The 25,160-nt window shown below is 53.7% G+C and overlaps 13 protein-coding genes across 13 annotated transcripts; 10 read left to right on the forward strand and 3 right to left on the reverse strand.

Moving 5' to 3' along the window:
- Positions 1 to 258: 258 nt before the first annotated feature.
- On the forward strand, positions 259 to 1,935 carry PV08_06630 (uncharacterized protein; the record flags this gene model as incomplete). Its single annotated transcript, XM_016380964.1, has 1 exon — positions 259 to 1,935. The coding sequence occupies one exon, from the start codon at positions 259 to 261 to the stop codon at positions 1,933 to 1,935; it is 1,677 nt and encodes a 558-aa protein (XP_016234066.1).
- Positions 1,936 to 2,413: 478 nt separating this feature from the next.
- PV08_06631 (uncharacterized protein) lies at positions 2,414 to 2,671 on the forward strand (the record flags this gene model as incomplete). Its single annotated transcript, XM_016380965.1, has 1 exon — positions 2,414 to 2,671. One exon carries the CDS (start codon positions 2,414 to 2,416, stop codon positions 2,669 to 2,671), a length of 258 nt encoding a protein of 85 aa, XP_016234067.1.
- A 133-nt stretch (positions 2,672 to 2,804) lies between these two features.
- Positions 2,805 to 3,701, forward strand: PV08_06632 (uncharacterized protein; the record flags this gene model as incomplete). Its single annotated transcript, XM_016380966.1, has 1 exon — positions 2,805 to 3,701. The coding sequence occupies one exon, from the start codon at positions 2,805 to 2,807 to the stop codon at positions 3,699 to 3,701; it is 897 nt and encodes a 298-aa protein (XP_016234068.1).
- A 134-nt stretch (positions 3,702 to 3,835) lies between these two features.
- On the reverse strand, positions 3,836 to 6,175 carry PV08_06633 (uncharacterized protein; the record flags this gene model as incomplete). Its single annotated transcript, XM_016380967.1, has 1 exon — positions 3,836 to 6,175. One exon carries the CDS (start codon positions 6,173 to 6,175, stop codon positions 3,836 to 3,838), a length of 2,340 nt encoding a protein of 779 aa, XP_016234069.1.
- A 1,595-nt stretch (positions 6,176 to 7,770) lies between these two features.
- On the forward strand, positions 7,771 to 8,790 carry PV08_06634 (uncharacterized protein; the record flags this gene model as incomplete). The annotated part of the gene is made up of 1 exon (XM_016380968.1): positions 7,771 to 8,790. One exon carries the CDS (start codon positions 7,771 to 7,773, stop codon positions 8,788 to 8,790), a length of 1,020 nt encoding a protein of 339 aa, XP_016234070.1.
- A 670-nt stretch (positions 8,791 to 9,460) lies between these two features.
- Positions 9,461 to 10,862, forward strand: PV08_06635 (uncharacterized protein; the record flags this gene model as incomplete). The annotated part of the gene is made up of 2 exons (XM_016380969.1): positions 9,461 to 9,545; positions 9,616 to 10,862. The coding sequence occupies 2 exons, from the start codon at positions 9,461 to 9,463 to the stop codon at positions 10,860 to 10,862; spliced, it is 1,332 nt and encodes a 443-aa protein (XP_016234071.1).
- A 902-nt stretch (positions 10,863 to 11,764) lies between these two features.
- PV08_06636 (uncharacterized protein) lies at positions 11,765 to 13,096 on the reverse strand (the record flags this gene model as incomplete). Its single annotated transcript, XM_016380970.1, has 1 exon — positions 11,765 to 13,096. The coding sequence occupies one exon, from the start codon at positions 13,094 to 13,096 to the stop codon at positions 11,765 to 11,767; it is 1,332 nt and encodes a 443-aa protein (XP_016234072.1).
- Positions 13,097 to 13,950: 854 nt separating this feature from the next.
- On the forward strand, positions 13,951 to 15,450 carry PV08_06637 (uncharacterized protein; the record flags this gene model as incomplete). Its single annotated transcript, XM_016380971.1, has 1 exon — positions 13,951 to 15,450. One exon carries the CDS (start codon positions 13,951 to 13,953, stop codon positions 15,448 to 15,450), a length of 1,500 nt encoding a protein of 499 aa, XP_016234073.1.
- An 893-nt stretch (positions 15,451 to 16,343) lies between these two features.
- PV08_06638 (uncharacterized protein) lies at positions 16,344 to 18,182 on the forward strand (the record flags this gene model as incomplete). Its single annotated transcript, XM_016380972.1, has 1 exon — positions 16,344 to 18,182. One exon carries the CDS (start codon positions 16,344 to 16,346, stop codon positions 18,180 to 18,182), a length of 1,839 nt encoding a protein of 612 aa, XP_016234074.1.
- Positions 18,183 to 20,206: 2,024 nt separating this feature from the next.
- PV08_06639 (uncharacterized protein) lies at positions 20,207 to 20,836 on the forward strand (the record flags this gene model as incomplete). The annotated part of the gene is made up of 1 exon (XM_016380973.1): positions 20,207 to 20,836. The coding sequence occupies one exon, from the start codon at positions 20,207 to 20,209 to the stop codon at positions 20,834 to 20,836; it is 630 nt and encodes a 209-aa protein (XP_016234075.1).
- A 636-nt stretch (positions 20,837 to 21,472) lies between these two features.
- On the reverse strand, positions 21,473 to 22,491 carry PV08_06640 (uncharacterized protein; the record flags this gene model as incomplete). Its single annotated transcript, XM_016380974.1, has 3 exons — positions 21,473 to 21,536; positions 21,612 to 22,122; positions 22,293 to 22,491. The coding sequence occupies 3 exons, from the start codon at positions 22,489 to 22,491 to the stop codon at positions 21,473 to 21,475; spliced, it is 774 nt and encodes a 257-aa protein (XP_016234076.1).
- Positions 22,492 to 22,850: 359 nt separating this feature from the next.
- Positions 22,851 to 23,393, forward strand: PV08_06641 (uncharacterized protein; the record flags this gene model as incomplete). The annotated part of the gene is made up of 1 exon (XM_016380975.1): positions 22,851 to 23,393. One exon carries the CDS (start codon positions 22,851 to 22,853, stop codon positions 23,391 to 23,393), a length of 543 nt encoding a protein of 180 aa, XP_016234077.1.
- Positions 23,394 to 23,834: 441 nt separating this feature from the next.
- PV08_06642 (uncharacterized protein) lies at positions 23,835 to 24,708 on the forward strand (the record flags this gene model as incomplete). Its single annotated transcript, XM_016380976.1, has 3 exons — positions 23,835 to 24,025; positions 24,076 to 24,145; positions 24,208 to 24,708. The coding sequence occupies 3 exons, from the start codon at positions 23,835 to 23,837 to the stop codon at positions 24,706 to 24,708; spliced, it is 762 nt and encodes a 253-aa protein (XP_016234078.1).
- Positions 24,709 to 25,160: the final 452 nt, after the last annotated feature.

The following is a 25,160-nucleotide window of genomic DNA, read 5'->3' on the forward strand; positions in this document are numbered from 1 at the left end:
ACGCTCAAGTCGCTGTCATTCAAGAACGCAGCCCTCGACGCTCCGCCACCGTTTCAGCACATAACTTGTTGAACCCGGCTTAGGCCGGCCTGTGAAAGGGTCTGCCGAGAAGCAGAGTCTCTCGGGCTGCTCGTGATCTAGATAACTTCGTGTCGTCTTAGAAAACCCTGCCACTCTACGACCTTCATTGGTTTCCAGCGCTCATGCACATCAGTCAGAAATCTTTGAGCGTCCTGATCGCGCCCACCAGCCGTCAACATGGCAGCCGCCGGCGGAGCAGCATTGCCATACCACGAGCCAGATATCGTCACTATCCTAATTCTGGTCTCGTTTATACTGTTACTTAACCTCACTGATTATATCTTTGATAAGATTCTTTACTGTGGCCTCCTCGCGCAGTTATTTCTCGGTATCGGATGGGGAACTCCCGGAGCGAATTGGGTCGGCCGCGAATTCGAGCATGTCGCTGTTAACCTAGGCTATCTGGGGCTGCTCCTCATCGTATACGAAGGAGGTTTGATGACCTCTTTCAAGGCTTTGAAGGAGAACATTCTCTTATCGATTGGTGTCGCCATCACCGGTATTGCGCTTCCAATCTCGGCTTCCTATATCTTGCTCCCCCTCGTTGGGGCAACACCGCTACAGGCTTTTGCCGCGGGCGCGGCGCTATGTTCTACGAGTTTAGGAACAACATTCACTGTGATGAAAGCGAGTGGCCTAATTACCACCAAGATGGGCATCGTGCTGACAAGTGCGGCAATGCTAGACGATGTTGTTGGTCTTGTGATGGTTCAAGTCATCTCCAATCTGGGAGCATCATCTGCGTCCTTCAGCGCGATTACTGTCGTACGCCCCGTTTGCGTCTCAATTGGTTTCGTGGGCGCCGTCCCACTAGCAGCCTATTTCATTATCCGACCGTTCACCATTTGGTTGAACCGTAAAAGGACAACTACCCCTACCAGTTATATCAACCGCGTACTAACCTGGCAAGCAACGGCTTTGCTTATCCACACTGCGATCCTAGTCGGCCTGATCGCCGCAACATCATACGCTGGTACCTCAAACCTATTCGCAGCTTACCTCGCCGGTGCATCAATTAGCTGGTGGGACACGACCCTTGAGCATCCAACTTCTCATGCACCCAGTGGAGATGATTCCACCAACCACGGCGGCCGTTCACCATCTGTTTCGTGCGCTCCATCTAGCACATCTGGACTCGAGATTTTTGAACACTTCTTCCTCCAACCACTGCAACGGATTCTAAAGCCGCTATTCTTCGCATCTATTGGCTTCTCAGTGCCTATTAGCCGCATGTTCACCGGCGGGGTCATCTGGCGTGGGTTTGTTTACTCGATATTCATGTTCGTCTCCAAGTTTACCTGTGGATTTTGGCTCATGCGCCTTCCCGGTCTGGCGTCCAGTGTCTTAAAATCGATGCGACGCTCTAATACAGAGAAGAAGCCTCCAGGTGGGAACAATATAGGAACTGGGGCAGCAGTAGCAGCTGGTTCGAGTGTTGTCTCAGACGCTCAGCGTCCCTCCTCAGACGCCGTACCCGTCCCAAAATCTTCTGTCATAGCAGAGAAAAAGCAATCGACCCGACAACAGAGCAATCAGGGCCGTCCTCGCACGAGACCTACGGTCACTTCAACCTCAAAACCCATTTCGCTATACCCCGGCTGCATCGTAGGATGCGCCATGGTTGCTCGTGGTGAAATTGGGTTTCTCATCTCTGCGCTGGCGGAAAGCAACGGTATCTTCGGTAACGAGCCCGATGGCCCAATGTTCCTGGTGGTTACTTGGGCGATAATGATATGTACTATTATTGGCCCGTTAATTGTCGGAGCTCTAGTAGCAAGAGTGAAGAAGATGGAGAGTAGAGCAGCCGGAGGACCGGGCAGGAAAGACGTGTTGGGAGAATGGGGCGTCAGCTGAGACTACCCCCATTCGCCAGTTCTGACAGGCAGCCAGCATTTTAGGCGACTGGTTGAAGATGCTCGAGGCGGATATCTCGACAGCTTTCACAGCGTGCCTTGGAAGCGATATTGACGCCGGTCTAACTGGGAGAAAGAGCGAGCTCGAAGGTGTATTGACACAGTTTGGCTGCGTCAACCATGCGATAATGGTGTATCCCAGTTTGGGAATTTGTGGAGCTCCATCTCCAATCATGCACTGAATTGCTACTTGCTATGGCGACGCTACAAGTAATGAAATCGGCACCATTAAGCCACACCTCCACAATAGCCAGAGATATACTGTAGTCTTGTCTAGGTGGGATCTCGTTAGGGCTGATTGAATGTACTTGCAGGCATTCTTTTCTGGGGACGGACAGGATTGATGGAACGATGCGATAAAGGCATCATGTTCTCTGACGAGGCTGCAGACATCAGCCCAAACATCCTACCTGGCCGGCATGGAGAAGCCTCAAGTGCGCCGTTTCCTGGCCAAAATCACCGAGTTACTCACCGGGAAAGTCATGTACGCTATGTTTCGCAGACGTCTTCCCTCGGCGCGAAAAGCCGTATGGACCTCAGGCCCCCTGAGGTCGGAGACATATCAAATGTCTCCGAAGGTGAGGACCAGCACGGGTAAGCTCTATGTCTCCGGAGGTGAGGACATGGCCCAAGGTCGAATGCATAAGAGGTCCCATGGGGCAACGCTCAATGTTTGAACGTTCAATAATTTCGCTACTTGTCTCGATGAGAAGAATCCTCACCACGACAGCTCTATCACGTCTCCAGCAATCGTGCCGCGGTTCGCATCCCTCGGCTGCTCACCTCTCGACAACACGGCCATCGGCGATCATGGCCACCGACACACAGCGCCCGCAGCGTACTGCGGAAGAAGTGGCGGCTTTGTTCAACGATGAGCAGTTCGTCAAGAGGTACTCTTCGGCGGAGAAGATGACGGGACACTTCGGCAAGATCCTTGTCGAGACCGTGTTCGGACATGTCTCCGACGACGAGAAGCTGGTCGTGCTCGACTCGGCCTGCGGCCCCGGTATCGTGTCGAAGCACTTGATGGACCGCCTGGGCGAGCAGGCCAAGGACAACCTCGAGCTCACATGCGCCGACTACGCCGAAGCAATGCTCAAGGCGGTGGACCGACGCATCGAGGCCGAAGGGTGGAAGAACGCGAAGACGGTCCACGCCAACGCCGTCGACACCAAGCTGCCCAGCGAGCACTACACGCACATCACCATGAGCTTCGGCCCCTTTGTGTTCTCGGACGCGAAGCAGGGCCTGGACGAGTGCTCTCGCCTGCTGAAACCCGGCGGGACGCTGGCCATGAATTCGTGGCAAAGCGTCGGCTGGACCTCAGACATCCGCGACGCCCTCGCGACCGACCCGATGCTTCCCCCCGTCCCCAGCGACGCGGAACTCCTCAAGTCCATTTCAAGCGATGGGAACTGGGACGACAGAGCGTGGATTGCCGATTTCTTGCCTCGAAACGGTTTCGTCGACGTCAAGGTCACACCTATCCCCCACCAGACCTCGCTGGCTGGCGTGAGCGAGCTAATGTCCCTCTTCCAAGGGTTCACCATGCTACTCGTCAGAAAGGACTGGAGCGATGAGGAGAAGAAGGATTTCGAGAAGCGCGCCCGGGTCGCCATTGAGAAGTACATGAGTGAAAAATATGGAGATGGTGAAATCAAGTGGGATTGGGTTGCCCTGATGACAACGGCAAAGAAACCTGCGTAATTTTGCCTTGAGCGATAAGTACGCCGGCTAGCTAGATTGCTAAGTGAAGATATTTTGCCGCTTGCTGCAGCCCAACGGTGCAAGTAATCTTGTAAATTCTTACCGGAGGCGTATCAGGTCCTTGTGTGTGACTTTTAGCCCTTGGTCACATCCACCACCTTCACATCACCTTTAGCCCCGTTGACCTGCAAATTGTTGTCAATTGTGAACGACAGAGCAACCTTATCCACGGCGCTCGTTTCGACCATTTCTACTGTCCGAGAGTCACTCAGAGGACCATTGATCCATACCTGCAATCCATTCGTGATATCTCCCTCGGGGGCTTTCATTTCCGGATTGTACGGCACCACAGCCTCGGGCCGCAACAGGATGGGAAGCGTATCAAACCCATGTTTCTCCGTATACCACCTACCCGACTCGTATGTTTTCGTAGAGTCGAAGAAACTCCTCCATTTAGCGGTAGCGGCAGCAGCAGCGGCAGGAGACGGACTCTTGTTTCGCTCGTCGTTGGGCACGTAGAAGCTGACGTCGCCATCCTGAGAAAACACAGGCGCTACCAACATCTCCGATCCAAGCATGTACTGTGTATCCAGCGTCCATACGTTCAAGTCGTCGGGAAACTCGAGGAACATGGCCCTCATGATCGGCGTTCCCCTTTGATGCCCCTCGAGCGCCAGACGGAGAATATACGGCATCAAAGCCATTTTGCGCAGCACAGACTCCTTGAGGACCTTACTGCACGCTTCGTCCTCGCCTGGAAAATTATCCCTGTCGTAGATCCAAGGAACGCGATAGCTCGAACTACCGTGTAGACGTGAATGAGATCCCAAGAGGCCAAACTGGACCCAGCGCTTGTACAGTGCCGGGTCAGGTAGACCTTCGAAACCGCCGATGTCGTGCGCCCAGAACGCGAAACCGGACAAGCCCAGCGACAAGCCGCCGCGAAGAGTCTCGGCCATGGCTTCGAATGTGCTCTCGCAGTCACCGCCCCAATGGACGGGGAATTGCTGGGTGCCTGCGGTGGCGGCGCGTGCGAACAGACAGGCATCTTGACCCGCGGAAGCCATGGTTTCATAGACGAGTTTGTTATACAGGTAGGCGTAGAAGTTGTGCATGCGCACCGTGTCGCTGCCGTCGTGGTACTTGACCTGGCGCGAGAGGAAGGGGATGCGCTCGCCGAAATCCGTCTTGAAGCTGTCCACGCCCAGATCCATGAGTCGTCTCAGGTGGCCGCCGTACCATTTGCACGCTGCGGGGTTGGTAAAGTCCACGCACGCCATGCCCGCCTGCCAATTGTCCCATTGCCATACCGTCGGACGGGGTGTGTCGGAGCGCATGATGAAGTAGCCGTTGCGTTTGCCCTCGAGAAACAAGGGCGAGGCCTGGGCAACGTAGGGGTTGATCCACACCGAGATCTTGAGGCCACGGGTTTTGAGCCGGGCAAGGTATCCCTTTGCGTCGGGGAAACTTTCGTCGTTGAAATCAAAGTCGCACCACTGGAAGGATTTCATCCAGAACGAGTCAAAATGGAACACGCTCAGGGGGATTTGGCGTTCTTTGAAACCTTCGACGAATGATGTCACTGTCTTTTCGTCGTAGGACGTCGTGAAAGACGTCGTGAGCCAAAGACCGTAAGACCATGAGGGAGGGAGGCCAGGACGACCGGTTAGTGCTGTGTAGCGGTTCAGGATCTCCTTGGGACTAGGGCCTGCGACGACCATGTATTCAAGGCTTTCGGCCCGGACGACCACGTTGATCCGTGTAGTGCGCTCAGATTGGATCTCTAGCATGACTTTGCCTGGGTTGTTGATGAATACACCGTATCCACGGCTCGAGATGTAGAAAGGGATGTTCTTGTACCCGAGCTCGGAAGAGGTGCCGCCGTCTTCGTTCCATATGTCGACGACTTGGCCATTTTTGACGAAGGGCCCGAAGCGTTCGCCCAAGCCGTAGATCTTCTCGCCAACGGAGAGATCTAGTTCGAGAAGCAGGTAGTTCTCTTGCTCGGCGTACAGGCCCTCTTCTACCTTGTATCTGGGCGTGTCGGCGGAGGTCACAAAGGCTATTGAGCGGAAAGAGTGGCCCGTCAGGCGTTTGGAGTTGGTGAAATAGCTGAACGAGAGAGAATTTGGAGCGGTGTTGATGGCCAGGCTAAGGGGTCCGCAGGAAAAGCTGAGGCTTTTGCCTTGGGTATGAGTGATGGTGGGATGAGGGTTTGACTCAAACAGTGGGAAGTTAGGGCCCGAGTCTGCCTCACCCGTCCAGTGTGAGAAGCTGACTGCTATGACACCTTCAATAGGAGAACGGACGGCGGCTGAAATTGTGCCAACGTTTAAAGTGTCTCCTCGATGTCGTTGTGGTTTTGTGAGAAGGAGTTCGACCTTCTTGTCACCGACATTAACCCTCTCGACATTGCCCATCCAGTTGGGAGTCACCGCATTGCGGTTCATCCACATTCCGTCTGTGAACTTCATCTTGGCTGCCGGTATCTAGCATCAAGGTAACGATAAACGAGGAGGAAGATGGATTTGCCCACGATTGGCCTACTTTGAGAAACCGGAGCTTGGTTCGACAGATGTACCTACCTTGGCCCCCTTGTAGGTATATACCTGTGTACAGGATAAACATCGTTAGGTTGCTCAACGGTCGAGTGTCGTAAACCTACCTAAAGCAACTCCGCAGTGAGAGCGAAGTACTTTGGCCGTTGAAGTTTATTGTCTGACATGATCCTTCCCTGCGAAAACTCGGCCATGTTGGGGGGAAAACAGATGTCTGACAAGGTCGTCTTCCCTCATTTTAGGCAAATTGAGAATCGGCCAGTTCTCCATGCGCCGCAAAGTATTAAACATCAGCGTTGCAATTGGCGGTATTGGCGGCTTCAGAGGCAGGAAATCAGCCGAGAGGCGGAAAACCCAACACTGCCGCCTCAGTGCGAGGATCGAGAAGTTTCAAAGGTATCTGAAATCACGGGTCAGGATAGCCGATTACTCAAGAGAAGGAAAGATTCAATAGTTGCGTCGACTAAAAGTACAGAGAACTACGACTTATTGCCGACCACACTCACTAGCAGTCTCCGAGCTTTTGGGCTGGAAGGGTCTTAAAGCCACCACATGGTACACGGGGAGGGCTCCATTCTCTTGGGAACGAGGAAACTCCCGGAACAACGTGGTAGTGAATGGAGGAACCAGCACCTCGGGTCAGCAGGGTCGGCAATGGTGCCTGCAAGAGGACAAAAACCTCACTGGAATGGATCTCGCCGGCCGCGTTATTGAGTGCACGAACCTTGCCGGGGCCGAAGATGAGAGATGGCCAAAGAAAACGACGCGAACAGGCCAGGAAGCAGTGTCTGTGCGCGGTGGTGGATTGGAAACAACGAACATCTCACATTGCACAAGTAGCATAGCATGTATACCTGATATATGTACGCATGTACAGATGAAGAGCGGCAGCGGTCTTGATCCGAGGGAACGATCATTTGATCAACAGAGAAGAAAGAGAATTTAATACAAAAGCCTCACTGGCCTTGTCGGGCCCCAGTGTGTTTTCCGTAAGCTGCTTAAACCCAGAGCCTCGAGCCTTAACTCCGACTAAGCGCCAGCGCCGACGGTCACTGCTATTGGGTGTTTCTGGGTGCCTAAGGGCATTTAGTAGGTACTTAGCACCACTAGCAGGCGCTAAGCGGGTGCTAACACGGCGCTGCATCGGCGGGAAACATCGAGACTCACCAAGAACCTGCAACCCTCAGTTTGATCGAGCCTCCTCTTCCTCTCCTGCTCTTCTCTCAGGCCGACTCAACGCCTCGACTACAATTACCACAGACCACCCGCCAGTAACTCCAGAGGCACTTCCGCCTCGAGAGTTGCTGGTTTCGACCCGAGACAGCCCCCTAACCGCTGTACCTCCAACCTCCTGCGCCCCCAGGAATGCGACCTGATCCTCCTTCTGGCCACAATCGACGTTTCACCACCAACTTCGAAGGCAATCCCTTTGCGACACTATGCCAACAGCCGCCTTGAGATCTGGCTGACCCTGAACAACCTCAATATCCAAACATCCATACCCTTCAGCAATGCCGCAAATAACAGACCTGCCCTCGAGGCCCTCTCCGCCCTCCGCGGCCTCCGGCGAGCCTGCCTTGCCCTACGATACTATGTCCCTCTCGGAGATCTCTGCTGAGAACATCGCGTTACCTCCGTCTCCTTCGAACGAAGAGGACAGTGCAATCTTCTCTTCGCCTCCCATCATTTCTACGCCTTCTGTCGACAAAACTCCCAGGCGCAGCGACTACTTCACCCAGAACCTCACACCTAGCCGAGTTCGAGGGACTTCACCACCAAGAAGAATGAGACCCCTTTCTGTTGGCAGCCTTCCCCTCGCCCCTCCTATGCAGAGGGCCCATTCATCGCCAGGAGTAGACGCTTCTGGCCGTTATGTCACTCCCTATGGCCAAGTCAGACGGCCGTCCTCGCCGTTACATTCTGGAAGGAGAAGGAGTCCGTTGAGAACAACAGCAGAGGACAGCTACCCCCGAGATCCATCATGGAGCGGATTGAACATCGAGCCGAACATTCCCGAACATGCCGAACTCGAGTTGTCTGGAGACGTCGAATTCTCCCAATCCTCTCCCATGTCGTCGTTGTCCAATACATTTCCTAGGGCCCGGCGGCGGACCAATATTCCCCTGCACCAGAGTGCGAGTGCACCTTCTCTATATGCGAGAGCCACCAGCCCCATCTCGGGAAGAACATCACCCTCGCCGTCTTTTGTTCAACAAAAGTTCTCAAATGAACCATACCCCAACTATTCGGTGAGCTCAGCCTCAAGTGTACCAAGCACACCTACGTCTCTACGCTCTCGGTCTCCATCCATCAGCTCCCTTGAGACCATTGAAGACAGTCCAGATGCCGAGGAGGCCGCGCTCTTGGAGGAGGAAGTGGCCAAAATGAAAGGCGAAGACGCCGAGACCTTAAGAAAGAGCTCGACGGAACAAAGAGGGACCAACTTAAGGAGCAACAAGGAGAGAAAGCGATGGTCCGTCTGTGGTGCTGAAAGACGGGCCGACTTTTCTTTGGCGCCTATCGAGGAATGATCAGACAGTGGGAGCTTCGGCCCACAGAGACTGGCAGACAAGTCCAGGATATTGTGTAACGCTCAACAACTACGGCGGTATGAATTTGCATGCAAGGGAATCAGCATTATTGCTTCCCATTCACCGAGGAACAACTCGAAAAAAGGACCCCAGCCTAACATAAGATACCCAGGGCATTGTACTTGTATTTGTGGTTTTCTCTTTTTACAAGGCTAGACAGACAGAAGTGCACGACACTGACACAGTCTTTGGTCAAGGCTTAGAGATTGCTTCAATGAATGATATGATTATGAACACATGCGTTGGATCATGTCTGTAGACTACTCGGTCCCTTAAGTACCTAGGTACGAGCTTTTGTACGGAGTTCATTTCTCTGACATGTGCCCCGTCAGTAAGTAAGTTAATAGTGTTCAGCCTTGGGCTAAAAGCGCCCACGCGCATGCAAGGTGCGAGGCTGGACCCTGCATGTTACAGATCTGGCCAAAGCAACAACTTCATGCTCTCGTACTCTCGGGACATCCCTTCGACCCAACTTAGCAGCGCCACTCCGGATTCTCGCACGCTGATTCAGAGAGACCACGGGGTCTACCGATACCGGTGTCTCTTTCTGGCTATACATGTCGTAAACCACTCACGAGTAGAGCTGTGACAGCTCCAACAATAGCCTGCAATGGACTCGTTCGAAAACCACGGGCTCGATGAAGACGCATTCAGCGACAAGGGGCTGTCTGGTCTGCGCACCTTTGATGCATTCCGTACGTTGTCCCATGTATCTATGAGTGGATGTTTATATTTCGTCGTACTGACGGCGCGGGCCTCTCGCAGCAAAAACGAAACCAACCTATACGGCTTCGACGGCGCACGGCGGGCAGTGGACGCTGGCCATCATCATCCTCTGCACATGCCTCACCTTCTCGGAGCTACGAACATGGTGGACAGGCACCGAAACGCACCACTTTTCCGTTGAGCGCGGCGTCGGGCACGAGCTCCAGCTGAACCTCGATGTGGTGGTGGCGATGCCCTGCGCCGACCTCCACGTCAACGTGCAGGACGCGGCCATGGACCGCATCATGGCAGGCGATCTCCTGACGAAGGAAGAGACGAATTTCGGAGTGTGGACAGACTCGGACCGGCGCAACAAGCGGCGGCGGCAGCGTCGACAGCACCGCCTGCAAGACTCCAAGGCGGACAACGAGCGCAAGAGGGCTGAGGAGGAGGACTCGCACGTCTCGCACGTCCTGGGCCACATGAGAGAGAACCCCGGGCGCAAGTTCGCGCGGTCTCCCCGCGTGCCACGGGGCGCGCCCACGGACGCGTGCAGGATCTACGGCAGCCTCGAGGGCAACAAGGTCCAGGGGGACTTCCACATCACGGCGCGCGGGCACGGGTACATGGAGTTCGGGATGCGGGAGCACCTCGACCACGCGACGTTCAACTTCTCGCACCACATCAACGAGCTCAGCTTCGGCCCGCACTACCCTGGCATCCTCAACCCGCTGGACAAGACCGGCGACACGGCCGACGTGCACTTCATGCGCTACCAGTACTACCTGAGCGTCGTGCCGACCATCTTCACCAAGCGTCGTGTGAGCACCAAGAACGGCATTCTCGATCCCGCCGCCATCCCGCAGCCCGTGACGCTGGATATGAGCCCGGACCTGCAACCCAACGACAACGACAACAACAACAAAAGAAGGAAAAAGAACGGGAATGGTCCCGTCAAGCACAAAGTCAACCCGGACAAGGGCCGCGACAAAAAGAGCGTCTTCACGAACCAGTACGCCGCCACGAGCCAGAGCCGCGAAGTCCCCAGCAACACCGTCCCGGGTCTTTTCTTCAAGTACGACATGGAGCCGATCCTGTTGATCGTCAGCGAGAGCCGGACCAGTCTTCTCGGCCTGCTGGTGAGGCTGGTCAACGTCATCAGCGGCGTCATCGTCGGCGGAGGCTGGATGTTCCAGTTGACGGAGTGGGCCACCGAGGTCTGGAGCAGGCGTCGCAGACGGAGAGACACGGGCATGATCGGTGTGATCAACGGCGATGTGAACGGCGATTTGGACCACAAGCTGTAATTCCTATAAAAAGCCACCTATAAATTGAAGAAATAACCCACTCACTACCATCTTTGAAAGCTGTGTAGATAGATATATACGGGAGTAGGTACCTAGTTGTGCATAGTCACCCGCCCTGGAAGTGACGAAGAGTAGGACGCAACATAAAAAGAAAAAAAAAAGGCGTCCATGAGATGAAATGAGACGAGATGATGAGAGGGGACAAAATCCAAGTGAAACGAAACGAGATGAAATCTTGCAACTCTTGATCCCTTCCGCCCTTGAAACCCGCCTACCGTTAGGTGCCATTGCTTACCCGTGCCAACTGAGGTCATCCATCTCCCATGTCTATAAAAAGTTGTCCTTGTCCCCTTGCCTCGACACCAAGTTCAATTTGAACGGTCGAGACAACAACGAGATGATCATCCCCAAGTACATACGAACGAGTGTGAGCGGTAGATGCCGTGTTATATAGCACGTCCGTGACATTCTGACCGTTTGACCAAACGCTGTTCGAGCACTTCGGAGTACAGACCCGGTACGCGGCGTGTGCCTTGGGGCCCTTGGTAAGGTCCAAGTAATAGATAAGTCTCAACAACAGAGACAGAGGAAAGCCGTCACGAATCTCACCACGATTCAAGAGACTGAAGGATGTTATTTCGTGCTTTTTCATAAATTTTCGTCTTTTCTGTCCATATCTGATCCAGAACCCGTCTATTTTGTTCCAAACGCAAGCTAGATCCAGGACGACCATCCTCCTTTTTTTTGTCCGCTATATCCGTACATGTATTCGTGGTGTGCGAGTCATATCGTAAAATGGTCCGCCCCGTGGGGGCATGAAGCGTCAACCTCGTAAGTTTCGCTCAAAGTGCAGTTGTAATCGTACATTCCATCTCTCGTCACCATTATCGTGCACCGTTTCATCATGAAACCTCTCTTCCGTGGGTCACGATGTCTCGGTAGAGATCCTCCGGTAGTTCTCTCACGATCAATACCGTCATCTTGATAACCTCGTCGGCATTGAGGTTTGGGAAACTCCTGAGCATTTTCGCCGGGCTTGGCTCGTTCATCAACTTGTCCTTTAGTAATAATAGTTGAGCCACGACGCAGATGACATTCAGGTGTACGCCGAAAGCGAACAGGAAATCCCACAACTTCAGCACTTCGGGAAGTGGTGGGGTGCACGCGCATAGTGTCAGAACCGAAGGGAAGGCGTATATTTTGGCCGGCAATGACTTGCTCAAGAGAAACGCCGATAGACTTGGGTTGATGTATGCCAGAATGCGGTCGATGAGCTCCAAGCCCCTATGCACCCCGGACATGGTCGGCGATAGGTAAGTCGGGATATGTTCGGTGAGTAGGCAACTCAGGAGAGCGTAGGCTTGTGCTTCCGATCTCGAAGCATACAACAGTGGTGCGGACAAGACGTTGATTCCTTGAAGGTATGTGGCCTGGGGATATCGTTGCGCAAAGTCACTCGGCGGATCGGAGTTCTGCTCGTCATGTATCCGCCACGCCGTCGCATTCAGTAGTCTTGTGAGACTCGCGTCCGTTACTCGCCGCTTGAACAATGTGTCGGTCGCAAGTGTGCGGAACACATCGTTCGATATCTTTTCATACGCCGGACTACGACTTCGGTGGATGAGGCCAAGGTATGTGTCGGTCGGCAACGGCGCAACATTCAGAAGCGTCAACCACAAGTATACCCGATAGTCCGACATGCCCTCTTTTGTCGCTGTGACACCACTAGTCAAGATTGAATGTCGGAGGAGAGACAACGCCGTAGTGGCTGTCGTCCCCGGAGGAGGGCCATCCCTCAAAGTCATTTCCAAGCTGGATTTGCGGGCATGATTTGCGATGTGATTTGAGGACGGAGGCGACGTTACGCCTGCCTTTCGAGGCTTCTGGGGTACATAGGGGAGGAGGGCGTCGCTGTTCGCACGGGTTCGCGAGGAGGGATTTGAAGATGAGTTGGTGGCAATGGTGGTGTTTGGCTGGCTCAGCTGTTCGCGTGAGGGTCTGGTCGGCACTGCAGATCGCGGTTTCAGGTTTGAATACTGTGTGCCCATGTTTGCAGAAGAGAGTTGATTGTGCGACTGCAATCTGCGGAGGCTTCGTGGCTTCTGGTCAAAGGCAGAGGGAAAAGCATTGCCTTTCTCTGGTGATTCGGGCAGTGCGGCGGCAGTGGGATCTGGAGGGGAGAGAAAGGCACCGCGGGCTGGGATCTTGAGGGGTGAGACGGATGATGTAGCCATGGCTCGCAAGGTACGGAGTACAAGGTGCTTCACTGACAAGGAAGACGCGTTGGGTGCAGCAAAGCTTAAGTGTATATGTTGTGCTGTGTCCGTCAAGGTGAGACGATGGAATTGGTACACAGTTGTTTTGGTGTTGCGCTTTCCAGCCTCCCCGCTCCGCTAAACGACGCGGCTCGTCGCCCAAGTTTCACGCCATCGCGTCGAGGACAGGGATGCCGGGACAGAGCACGGAGTAACACGAGGACTCTTGTCCAGGGTCATGGTCAGCATCAATTATCATCCTCCCACGGCCGACACGGGCGAGGATGCGAGCACTGGGCAGACCACCGCTCTCGCTTCAACAGTCCACCCATCTCCTCCAGCTCACTTATGCACGATGGCTTGCACTGATCAAGAAGACGGGCATCTCTAACAAACTAGACTCGCGGAGAAGCGCACAGGCGAACTTCCTGGGACTATACTATAATACTAACTAGCCACTCCTCCACCGATGGCGCGATTGGATCAGCTTAGAGGACACCCAGGGATTCCCTGTAGCGCTGCCTCAGGCCCCTCCTGAGGACCTGCTGGGCTCCAGAAAATCCTGCTCACCGCCAACTACGCCTTGATAGTGACAACCAGCCTCTCTTATCACTGGTCATCATCCTCCTTCAACCCAGTCATTCAGTTGAGCCTCATCCTGTCGACGTACGAGTCAAGCTCTCCAAGTTATGATCTTTGATTCGCACATCGTGTGTGGCTTGAGAAGGGAAGCTTTGTAAGGTTTGGTGAAGTTACGGACCGGCAGCACGATACGGATCCTGTCAACCGCCGATACGGACACTGTCAAATCATCTCCCATTGGTGTCACACAAATGGCTGGTCGACGCCCGTCCGAGACCAGTGCTCTCCTCAACGAGCATGGCATCGATGATTTCCGGAAGTCGATTGCTCAAGTCGATCAACGGGTCTACGGCACCGCCGCAGAAGAAGAAGTGCCTCTTGTCAAGAATCCGGAGATTGAGACAACGTGGAAAGCAGAAACCGCCATCCTTGCTCGCTACTCGGGACCTTTGATTCTCACCTATGTCCTACAGTACTCCTTTTCTTTGGTCACGGTCTTCGTCGCGGGTCGGTTGGGGACCAAAGAACTGGGCGCTGCTTCTCTCGCCACCATGACCGCCAACGTTACTGGACTATGTGTCTACGAAGGCTTAGCGACCAGCCTGGACACTCTCACCTCGCAGGCTTTTGGAAACAACAAGAAGCAACTCGTGGGCCTCCACGTTCAGCGGATGGCGCTCCTGGTATGCGTTGTCACTATCCCCATTGGTGCAGTGTGGATTTGTTCTCCATGGATCCTGTCGGCTCTGGTGCCCGAGAAAGCTGAGGCAATGCTCGCGGGCACCTTCATGAGAATCTACCTGCTCGGTGCCCCGGGGTGGGCCATTTTCGAGGCTGGCAAGCGACTGTGTCAAGCGCAAGGGGACTTTACTGCATCTCTAGTGGTTGTCGTGATTTGCGCACCCCTCAACATTCTCTGGAATTGGCTTCTGGTCTTCCGTCTGAACCTCGGGTTCGCAGGAGCAGCATGGGCTGTTGTAATTTCCAACAATCTCCAGCCCATCGTTCTCGCCATCTACGTCTCCTGCTTTGCAAGATCGAACCTGCAATGTTGGCCGGGCTTGCAGCTCCGCCGTGCTTGTCAGAATTGGGGTCCGATGGTCAAACTGGCGTTTCCAGGAGTGCTCATGACCTTCTCCGAATGGCTTGCCTTTGACGTCCTTTCGATTGCAGCCGGCTATCTCGGCCAGGCGAACCTAGCTGCTCAGTCGGTGTTGATGACGGTCGCCGTGACCATCTACCACCTTCCATTCCCGATATCGATTGCGGCCTCGACTCGATTCGGCAACCTGATCGGATACGGTGCTCTAAACGCCGCTCGGCAAACATGGCGGACACATTATTTGATCTTTGTATGCATTGGCTTATTCGACGTCACCTTGCTGACCTCGTGTCGGCACATTATTGCCGCCATTTTCACCGACGACGGATCAGTGCGGACCATCATTGCCCAAGTCATCCCCATCATGGCGGCCGCACAACTCTTTGACGCTCTCGTGGCCATCTCGAACGCCCTTCTTCGAGGGATGGGAAGACAGAAGATCGGAGGGTGGGTGAACCTGGGTGTATACTACCTCTTTGCCCTCCCGCTGGCCTTCTTCCTTGCCTTTGGGCCACCCGACATGGGACTCAGTGGCATGTGGATCGGCCCTTGCTGTGGCCTTGGTTGTGCGAGTCTGATAATGTTCACCTACATGAAGTTCACCGACTGGGGGAAGGCGGTGGAGGACGCTAGAGCTAGAGAGGAGTAAAGCGCGTGAGAAAATGAATGTGATGCACGCTGAGAGAAGGGTAATGTCCCGCCTCCTGTGTGGTCAATGAGGTTCAGCGATGCCCTTCGGCTGTAACACCATGCACGGTCGACGGAGCTTTGGATATCGAGAACCATTCTGAGCGGGTACTACTTTATGTAGAGAGCGACACAATGTTGGCAGGTAGATGGAATCACACTAATGTCCACCGGGGGCCTATCGATCGGACGGCATGTCTCTCTCGAATTGGTCGTCGTCTCGCTGACATGGTGTGGTGGTCAATTCCCGTCCAACCTTTTGTCTATCCGTTAACTACCGTCCACACACACCCTGTGCGGAATTGTTTGCGTTCGACATCCCGCGTCTAGCCGACGCCAACCGACGTTTGTCTGCGACGGTGACGCGCGCGTGCACCCATCGACGTCCGTCCAAACGGCTCTTCTTTGTCTGACTCGTTCGTATCAGTTACATCCATCGAATCCTGCTAGTCTCTAGGACCGTCATCATCTCGCGGGTCGCGGCGTGATCTTTGGGGCATCATGTTTTCGCAATCGACCGTAAGTGGCCGGGTGTTCTTTTCTGTATCTTCACCCGTACATATTTCGCTCATGTTCCGCCCGTCTTCCCATTGATTTGACTACGACAAGTACCACAGTAATCTCTACCCTTCCCCGCTGGGGTGCCGACGTACTCTTAAAAAAGTCAGAATCGCATCTGCCGATGTAGTGGCCGTCTGTTCCGGAGAGTCAGGTGTATATATATATACACACACATATATCATATAACGTGAGCCGGTGAGGGCTACTTACTTTCTCGCTTTTCTTCCTTCTGTCCATACATCCCACTTCGCCTCTCCGTGACGGACGCGGTCGTCGGTTCATTCGGACACAAAGATGTCTTCCAAAGTCGACCTTGCCGCGTACCTCTTCGCCAGACTCCGTCAGATCGGAGTCAAATCCGTCTTCGGCGTGCCCGGAGACTTCAACCTCACGGCCTTGGACTACATCGCACCCGCCGGCCTCGCGTGGGTGGGCAACGCCAATGAGCTCAACGCAGGCTACGCGGCCGATGGCTACGCCAGGATCCGGGGAGTGTCTGCGCTCGTCACGACAGGTGGCGTGGGCGAACTCTCCACCATCAACGCCATCGCCGGGGCGTACGCCGAGATGGCCCCCGTCGTCCACATCGTCGGCACACCGGCAACACATATACAGGGCCAAGGACTCTGCATGCACCACACTCTCGGAGACGGGAACTTCAGACTGTTCGCGGACATGGCGGCGAAGGTGACGGTGGCGCAAGCCAACCTGGTAGACGCCACTACGGCACCTTCAGAGATCGACAGGTGTCTGCGGACGTGCGTGATGGAGAGTCGACCAGTCTACATCGAGCTGCCCACCAACATGGTCAAGGCTAGAGTGTCATCCGCCAACCTCGAAAAGCCACTCGACTTCTCGATCGAGACGGACGAAGGTTTCGAAGACACCGAAGCCGACTTGATCCTGAGCAAAATCTACGCATCACAGCAGCCATTCATCCTCGTGGACGGCTTCACGTCGCGGTACGGCATCAGCGCCGAAGCCGACGAATTGGTCCGCGAGACTGGATTTCCTACCTCGACGACCCCGTTCGGCAAGAGCATCGTCAACGAGTCATACCCCAACTTCTACGGAATGTACGCGGGCATCGCAGGACCACAGGTCTACGTGCCGTGGGCGCGCGGCTGTGACCTCGTACTGCGCCTGGGCCCGTTGAACAGCGACGTCAACACGTTCGGCTTCAGCACCATCCCTGACCCCAAGACATGCATCACGTTCGAACGCGACAGCGTCGACATCTGCGGCACAAAGTACCACAACATTCACATCAAGCATCTCTTGCGACGGGTGTTGTCCAAGCTCAACAAGAGCTTGCTGCCCAAGTACACGCCGACGATGGACCTGGGCGACCCCAAGCAGATCCTGGCGGACCTGGACCCGACGACGGACAATGAGGTGATAGCGCACGACACGTACTGGCGGCGCATGTCCAACTTCTTCCGCCCGGGCGACGTCATCCTCACCGAGACAGGCACGCCGAGTATCGGCGGACGAGACTTTGTGCTGCCGCCGCACACGACGCTCATCAACTCGTCAATCTGGCTGTCGATAGGGTACATGCTTGGCGCGTGCGCGGGAGCGGCCCAGGCCCAACGGGACATGGTCGGCGAGGGTCTCCGGCAACAGCCAAGAGCCGGAGGAGGAGGGCGGACGATCCTCTTCGAAGGGGACGGCAGCTTCCAAATGACGGCCCAGGTCATGTCGGACATGATCCGCAATCGGCTCGACGTTATCATCTTCCTCATCAACAACGACGGGTACACGATCGAGAGGTGGATCCACGGCATGAAAGCAGACTACAACGACTGCCAGCCGTGGCGGTACCTCGAGTCCCTGAGTTACTTTGGCGCGCCGAAGGACGATCCCACCTATCCCGTGATGACGAGACGGGCAGAGACGTGGGGCGAGATGAACCAGGTCCTCGCGGACCCCAAGGTCCAGGCGGGCAAGGGCCTCATCATGATCGAGGTGGTCATGGGCAAGGAGGACGCACCGGACGTGCTGAAGAAGTTGGTTGAGAACGTGTCGCGGAGGAGTAGTGGAGAGTTTGAGAGGCCTACCGGTGGCAGTGGTGGTGCTAGTAGGTCTGAGGCTCTTACCCCGGATGAGAAGGCGATGAAGGTCGCGGGCTGAGGGACGGCGGGACGCCAGATTCACTATGTTAGTTAGTTAGGCTTTTGTGATCGGAGGTGGTCTAGACCTTTCTTTTTCTTCCCCTTTGAAGCTTCGAAGCATGTGGGAAGCCGGGAGCGTGTGCTTGACGTGGGCTTGGTTTCTCCTCCCTAGTTAATGATGTGTAGCTTTCGTGCTCCGTACTACAGTATATGGATTAGCTTTGTACAAGTAATTAAATAGACCCATGTGGGCGGTCGGCAACTAAGTTAACTAGTACAATACTATTTCAGCTTACCCAGGTACAAGTGCCGGCTACCATTGCCCCCGGAGTGAGGATGGCTTTGTTCTTGTATGCAGGATGGAGTACTAATAAAGTTGAGCACAGGACTACTCACTCGTCCTGTATCGCAGAGCCGGAGGGGAGGAGAGGAGAGGAGAGCGTTAAGAGCCTTAAAGAGCCTTACTCAGCTTCCTCCTTGTTCTTTACAGAAACCCGCATAAACACCTTTCGACAACAGTCCTGTCCGGATGTTCTTTCCGTGTTGTTGGGCGCATGGGAAAAGCGACACTCGTTTCTAAATCAGCCACCACTGCGGGTGTCCTCGTATTCCTCGCAAGGGACTGACAGTGCTCCGGAGGGACGGATACTTTGCAGGTATCGAGGTTGGTTATAAGTCTGGAGTAGTGATACAGTAAAGTATGTAGCATCACACCACACACACGGTGTACCACCAGCCGGGCCTGTGCCATCAAAATCTTTCAAATCGCACTGTTCATGTGCATGGTGATGAACCTCGTGCTTTCTTCTGCCCCGAAACCAATCTATCTCGCTAAAATTTCAAACGATTTCCTTCTTAGCTTGCCTGGATCACGTCAATCGATGATCCCTCGTGACAAACTACGACTACAATGTCGGTACGGGGTATCCGTTTCAGCAGCAAACGTGCAGATTGCGGGAACGCCATCTTTACGTGAACCAACCGTGAAGCATCGTAGTGGAACACGAGGTTTCCTGTACGAGTTACAGGTCTGTTCGCCGAAAAAGGGTCAGAAAGTGGCCAGTGGTTCACGCTACTGGCGTGTGGCGGTGACAAGCGAGCTGAATCTCAACACAATGAATATCCGTCCTTGGGATGATCCCGCCTTTTCGGTGGTCGGATCAAGGCAAAATGCCATTGTTTTGCCATGATTTTTATTTTCCTACTGTACCTTGTAAGTTTTTTCATTCTCGTGGGCTCCATCGACTCTCCCCCCCTTTTTAGAAATTTCCCGCAACCGAGGGCTTCAGCACCTGTCGAGCTGAGCCCGAAGCTCCAGGTCTGGCCGCGATCTGCCTTTTGATCCGCTTTCAGCCTTCCGGGTCAAGATCTTGACACTGTTCGGGGCTCCCAAGGGCACGGCTATCGCCGACTAAGAAGCGAATGACAGACTCCACCTCGTTGCAAGCTTGGACTGTTATTCGTCCTGCAGCCAAAAAGGAACGACCAGCGTGATGGGGAACAGAACCCTTTTCGCCCAGATTTCCTGGTCCGGGTCAGCCAGCCCCGATGGTCGATTGACGATTGACGATTGTTGACCGTGTTCGCTTCATGGGCCAAGATCCTCATCAAGCGAACATCGACTCCATTCGGAGCGCCTCCTGCGACAATGAAGCTCAAGGTTCCAGATCAGTCCGCATTTCCGTTCAGCTGCGATCCCGCTGTCATTGGGTAACTCGGCGTCAGCAGTGGGTTTGAATTTTCCCAATCATTATGGTCGCGCGAGAGTCAAATGGTCAATATTGGGTCAACCCGGTCGCATTTCCCGACAGAACCTGTACCACCTACCTATAGGGCTACAAGGAAAAGGTATAAGCGAATGGTTTCCATGGTAGGACTACCCGTGGACTCTCCTTCCTCTTCTCCCTCTTCTTTTCTCCTTCAATGCATTCACGAGGTACATAACTTCAATACTCCTTTCCATATTGTGAAACCACGTTGGTTTGATGGATTGTCGTTGCTGAACCACCAAAGAACAAACGAAAAGGAGCCAAGAAACACACGATGCCACTGTACGATCCCGCTGCTCTCCAGTATTTAACACCACATCGACTCTCTGGGGATCTGTGGCCGTACGTATTGTGCATTTGTTTCATTTGGTGCATTGCGCTCATCGTCGGGCTGAGACGACGCAAATTCCGGTCCCTTCAGGCTGAGACTAGCCTGTTACCAACAACATCTAAAGACTTGGACGTGGGCTTGGACTTGGCCAAAAAAGGGTCTAACGTTTGCGATCTGTACCACTTTGCGCCACTTGGAGGGATGGACCCGGAGACATCGCCACTCATGACTAGTGGTCAGCTTGCAGCAAAGGCCGACAATGACAAAGCCGCTGGTAGCACAAACGAATTCAAGGATGAGTCAGGTTCGAACAACGCAAACGCGGCACAGCAAGAAAAGCCAGAAACTCAACCTGAAGAGACTCCTAGCCGAGCCGAGAAGAGCCCAGCATCGTCACCTCTGGCGGTTGACGAAGAGCCCCCTTGGAGGAGACAGTCTTTCCCAAGAGACCAAACACATCCAGGGCCTTTGAGACAAGACTCGACACACCATGAGATGGAACACGTGCCAGATGAGTTCCACGCCGGTATAATATGGCGGCGAAGAACGATTGTATTCGAGGGTAAAGCATAGGATTGTGTTTCTATGGTCACAAACGGGCTCGAGAGCTTTCTTGTCCTCTATCAATGGGAACAGGGAAGGATGACACATCCTGTAGCCGAGGACTACAAGAAGCGGGAGCATGGTAGCGCCAACCATTGAGTCAGAAGCTCAGTGGCTTTATGATGTCGAGATACCCCCTGTTGGCAAATTTGGGCTGGATCCGAATGACGAATATTATGAAACATGGCTCACAGGTTTGGGTGTTCAATGTTGGATCAGAGGTAGCTCTGCGGAGGAGCAAAATCCCATGAGAGGCGCATCAGGAGTATTCTTGCTTTTTTTTGTTTGGACTGGCAACCCAGCGATGGCATTGAAGTTGTGGAATGGAAACATCTCGATGGGCTAGGTTAGGCTGGCCCCAATCCCTGCATTTGCGAACGGCCTTCCAGAATTGTATTCGCCTGCATGACATGTTCAACATAGTTGGTGATGACATATCAAACGGAAGCCGATTCCGTTCCGAGTGGTGAACAGTTCTCAATTCCCCTTCCATCTTCTCCTCGTATGAACTCCCTTGCCCACCTTCAGAGTCATCGCATGCCATTCGACCACTTTGGTCAACGGAACCTCTTATCGTAATTCACCCTGCAGGCACCCTCTCGATTGTCAATCGCTGGGACAGGAACAGTCGCCGGTCGTGCCGATGAAGACAACTTGGACTGCAGCAAATCTGGGAAGACGGGGTAAGCGAGAACGGCTCACATGGAGAAAGGCCTCAGAGTTTATCTGATTTGGGAGTACTTACGCCGACGTTGCAGCGAAGATTTCGATCCTCTTGGCCTCGGCCAATACAGCGAGACAAAGGCAAAACACCGCAGTGAAGACAGCCGTCAACCCAATGCGGATGGAGACGCTCCGCACTGAGTTCAGAGCCACAATGGAGAGGACGGAGAACACGCATGACACCACAGTTGCGAAGGTGTCAACGAGTCTTGTGATTGCTTTGTCGGAGTAGTTCGCGATTCCCGCGACTGGGTCCCAATCGACTGGTGTCTTGTGGTACTTGCCAATACACCAATGGTAATTAGGAACCAGAGTTTCTGAGATCCAAGTGCTGGTTGCGTCCACCTTGTTCGGGTTGTCGGTTGTGACAAGGTCGTCCTCATTAGCTTCATTCCATGCGTTTTGGTCATCGCTGATAATCGACTGTCCTCCTCTCAGTTTCATCAGGAGCTGCCAATCACGGAAGAAGTCGATCTTGTATTTGGTGGGCTTTTTGAAAGCTGAGAGCCTTTGGCACTGAAGCAAGGCCTCATCTATATTGTCAGCATGGTCGCTGAGTATGGACAGCTATCAGCCATTTGACCTTTACGGGAGGCACGTACTGTATTCCTTCAGAAGGTTCCTTATTTCCTTAGCCTTTTTGAAATGCTGATCGTGTCCTCGTGGGAGTCCTTTAGCAATTGCCAGTGATTTGCCTGCAAACGTCGAGCCTCCGAATCAGAAAGCTGGTCTGTCCGCACTATCTCCTTCAATTCCTGCTCGAGCTGAGTGAGCTCAGCCTGAAAGTAAAGAAGATTCCGCATATTCAGTGCTTTGAAGCTTCGGAATATGCCATACTCATTGTAGCGCGACATTAGGGAAGCCACTTTGGCATAGCCGTCGAGGCCGTCGAAAGCTGCCATCGTTGCAACCGTTGGTGCAATTTGCTGATGCGTCCTTTCCCTGCTCATGATTTCAGGTCTACAGCATTTGTGATGTATCACGAACGACTTCTTCGTGATTGGCTACATGACCAAAAAGTGCGGCCCATTGATAGGTGCTGCGACCAGCCACGTACATCTGCCGAACAAGGGGCGCAGGCACCCTTCGCCGTGATTGAAAACAATATCAGTGGCAGATATAGGCGACAAGCAACCGGAGTAAGAGGTATTCCCTGCGAAACTGCCAAAGTGGTTAGATCCTACATGGGCGTTCAAATGATGGATCTGAACCAGCATGCATTGTGCGGCTCAACATCTAGGATCAAAGTCAGGTCAAAAACATGGGAGAGCCAGTTCTGGCCCAATTTCCACCTTTGCATTGCTACCCTTCACTAAAACTCGTCCCTCTTGCCTTGCCACAAATTGAATATACTTCCCCGCCAGAGTTCAAAAGGACGATGACGAATGGTGGCCTGATGAAAGAGAAACGTAAAAACTACCACGGTGGGCACGGAGCCGTGGTGAGAGACAAGCCTCCAAACAACAAATGGTGGGCGCGGAGTCCCAGTGGTGTGTTTCGAAGGCCATGCTCAGACGCGATAGTAGATCGAGAAGCAATAGAGCAGGGGGAGAAGGCGACGACCATCCTAAATGATATGATCAAAGAGTTCCTGGACTGGAAGAAGAGCATGAAGGAGCAAGGCTGGAGGTGGGATAAAGCCAGTTACAACTTCTTCAAGATAGAGGGCAACACCAAGATATGGAATCGGACGGGATATCTGCTCAACACCTCTTTCGACAATGGAATGCAGACCAGCCCTTGCGTGTCGTTGGCAGACGAAGAAACAGAGCGTCACTCGGTTTTTGGTGAGGCTGATGATTAGGCTTGCAGTTTTAAAGGCTGTAGGTAGTATCTGGGGCGGATGGTATAGCCACCTGCACTTACTTGGTGGTGACGATGACGCCACGAACAGGTGGTTGTGCCCACCTCAGGTTTATATCGATCAGACCATCAGATTGCGAAATAGCCAGAGTACATCGAGAGAATTTGGGCAGTGGTTGTACACCTGCTTTCTGGCCAGGAGGCCCTGGGTTCTGCTTAGATTTATTTTGCTATCGACGATTCCGGTGGTAGCGTGGACTTTTGTTTATCCGTCCTCCGTAATCCGGTGCCAAGCACAATGCGGCGAGACGGCCAGAATCATGCGTTCCGCGAATCACCTGAGGCTTGAGATGCTGCCGGGTTTCTTCGCGCTCGCGATGCAGAGAGCTTCACTCCCCCTCTACCAAGCTCGACAAATTCCTAGAGGAGGGTTATCATCGAAATGAACACTTTTTACCTAGCTTCGAGATTCCCACGAGTGGGATCAAGCTTCTTCCGAGACCTTCGACAGCCTCTTCGAGCATCGAGAACCGCAGCTCGAAATATTTCCAACACCACCACCAGGCGAGCCCAGTATGCCTCACCGTGGGAAGCTGCTCGGGCTGAGGCTCGGAAGAAGAACCAAACGACCATGTACGTTTTGAAAGAAGCCCAAAGACCTTTCCATACTCATACAGCACCAGGTACTACGGCCTCAGTGCGGGCATATTGTTGCTCGCCCTCTCATATGCGTCGGTCCCTCTATATAAAATGGTAGACTACTTCCACTCGGATCATCTAGCTACTTCCCCTTGGCTTACTCGTTTCTCCCCCAGATTTGCCAACAGACAGGCTGGTCAGGTCAACCGGTCAAAGCCCACGACGGTTCGGGTGACCCAGCAGTCCGACTCAAGCCAGTCGAAGACCACCGCCGCCTCCGCATCACCTTTCAAGGCTCCGTGTCCGATATTCTCCCTTGGAAGTTCACACCTCAGCAACGTGAAGTCCGCGTCCTGCCCGGCGAAACCGCATTGGCCTTTTACACGGCCACGAACAAAAGCGACGCAGACATTATTGGCGTAGCGACATACTCTGTCACTCCGGCGCAGGTGGCACCGTATTTCAGCAAGATCCAATGTTTCTGTTTCGAGGAGCAGAGGCTGAACGCAGGAGAGACGGTCGATATGCCCGTGTTTTTCTTCATCGATCCGGAATTCGCAAAGGATCCGAACATGAAAGGAATTGAGACGATCACGTTAAACTATACATTTTTCAAGGCCCGTTACGACAAGAATGGTGTTTTGACTACGATCCCTATGGGTATGGCAGCTGCTTGACCAGTTCGTACGAAGAGGGACAACGAAGAGAAAATAGACGAGATTGACAAGTGGATGGAGGTATGGCCTGTGGATGACTGTAAAGGCGCTGTACATCGACGCTGTCATCCAGTGATCGTTCCTGCAACAAGATGGCAGAGAGATGAACACCAGATCTATGTCTGAGGTCCTGCATTGTGGTCCTAGGAAACACTACAACTTTCACGCCACTCCCGACGAATGAACCCTTCGGCAATCCTCGCTCCGTCCGGATCGATCTTTTCTCGGCTCTCCTACTACACGAGCCCGTATACATCAAGATGTTGGGCATGGTGAGGATGCCGTGATCATACCTCTTTCATCGATTGCGGTCGCTGATGACCTGAAGCGTTCACCGCACGACGAGAGTTTGACGTTTACACCAACGGCCCTCCGAAGCTCTCTATACGAGTTTGGAGTGTCCACCTCGGCCA

The sequence above is a fragment of the Exophiala spinifera genome, assembly GCF_000836115.1.
Source record: "Exophiala spinifera strain CBS 89968 unplaced genomic scaffold supercont1.5, whole genome shotgun sequence".
In the NCBI taxonomy this organism is placed as follows: Eukaryota; Fungi; Ascomycota; class Eurotiomycetes; order Chaetothyriales; family Herpotrichiellaceae; genus Exophiala; species Exophiala spinifera.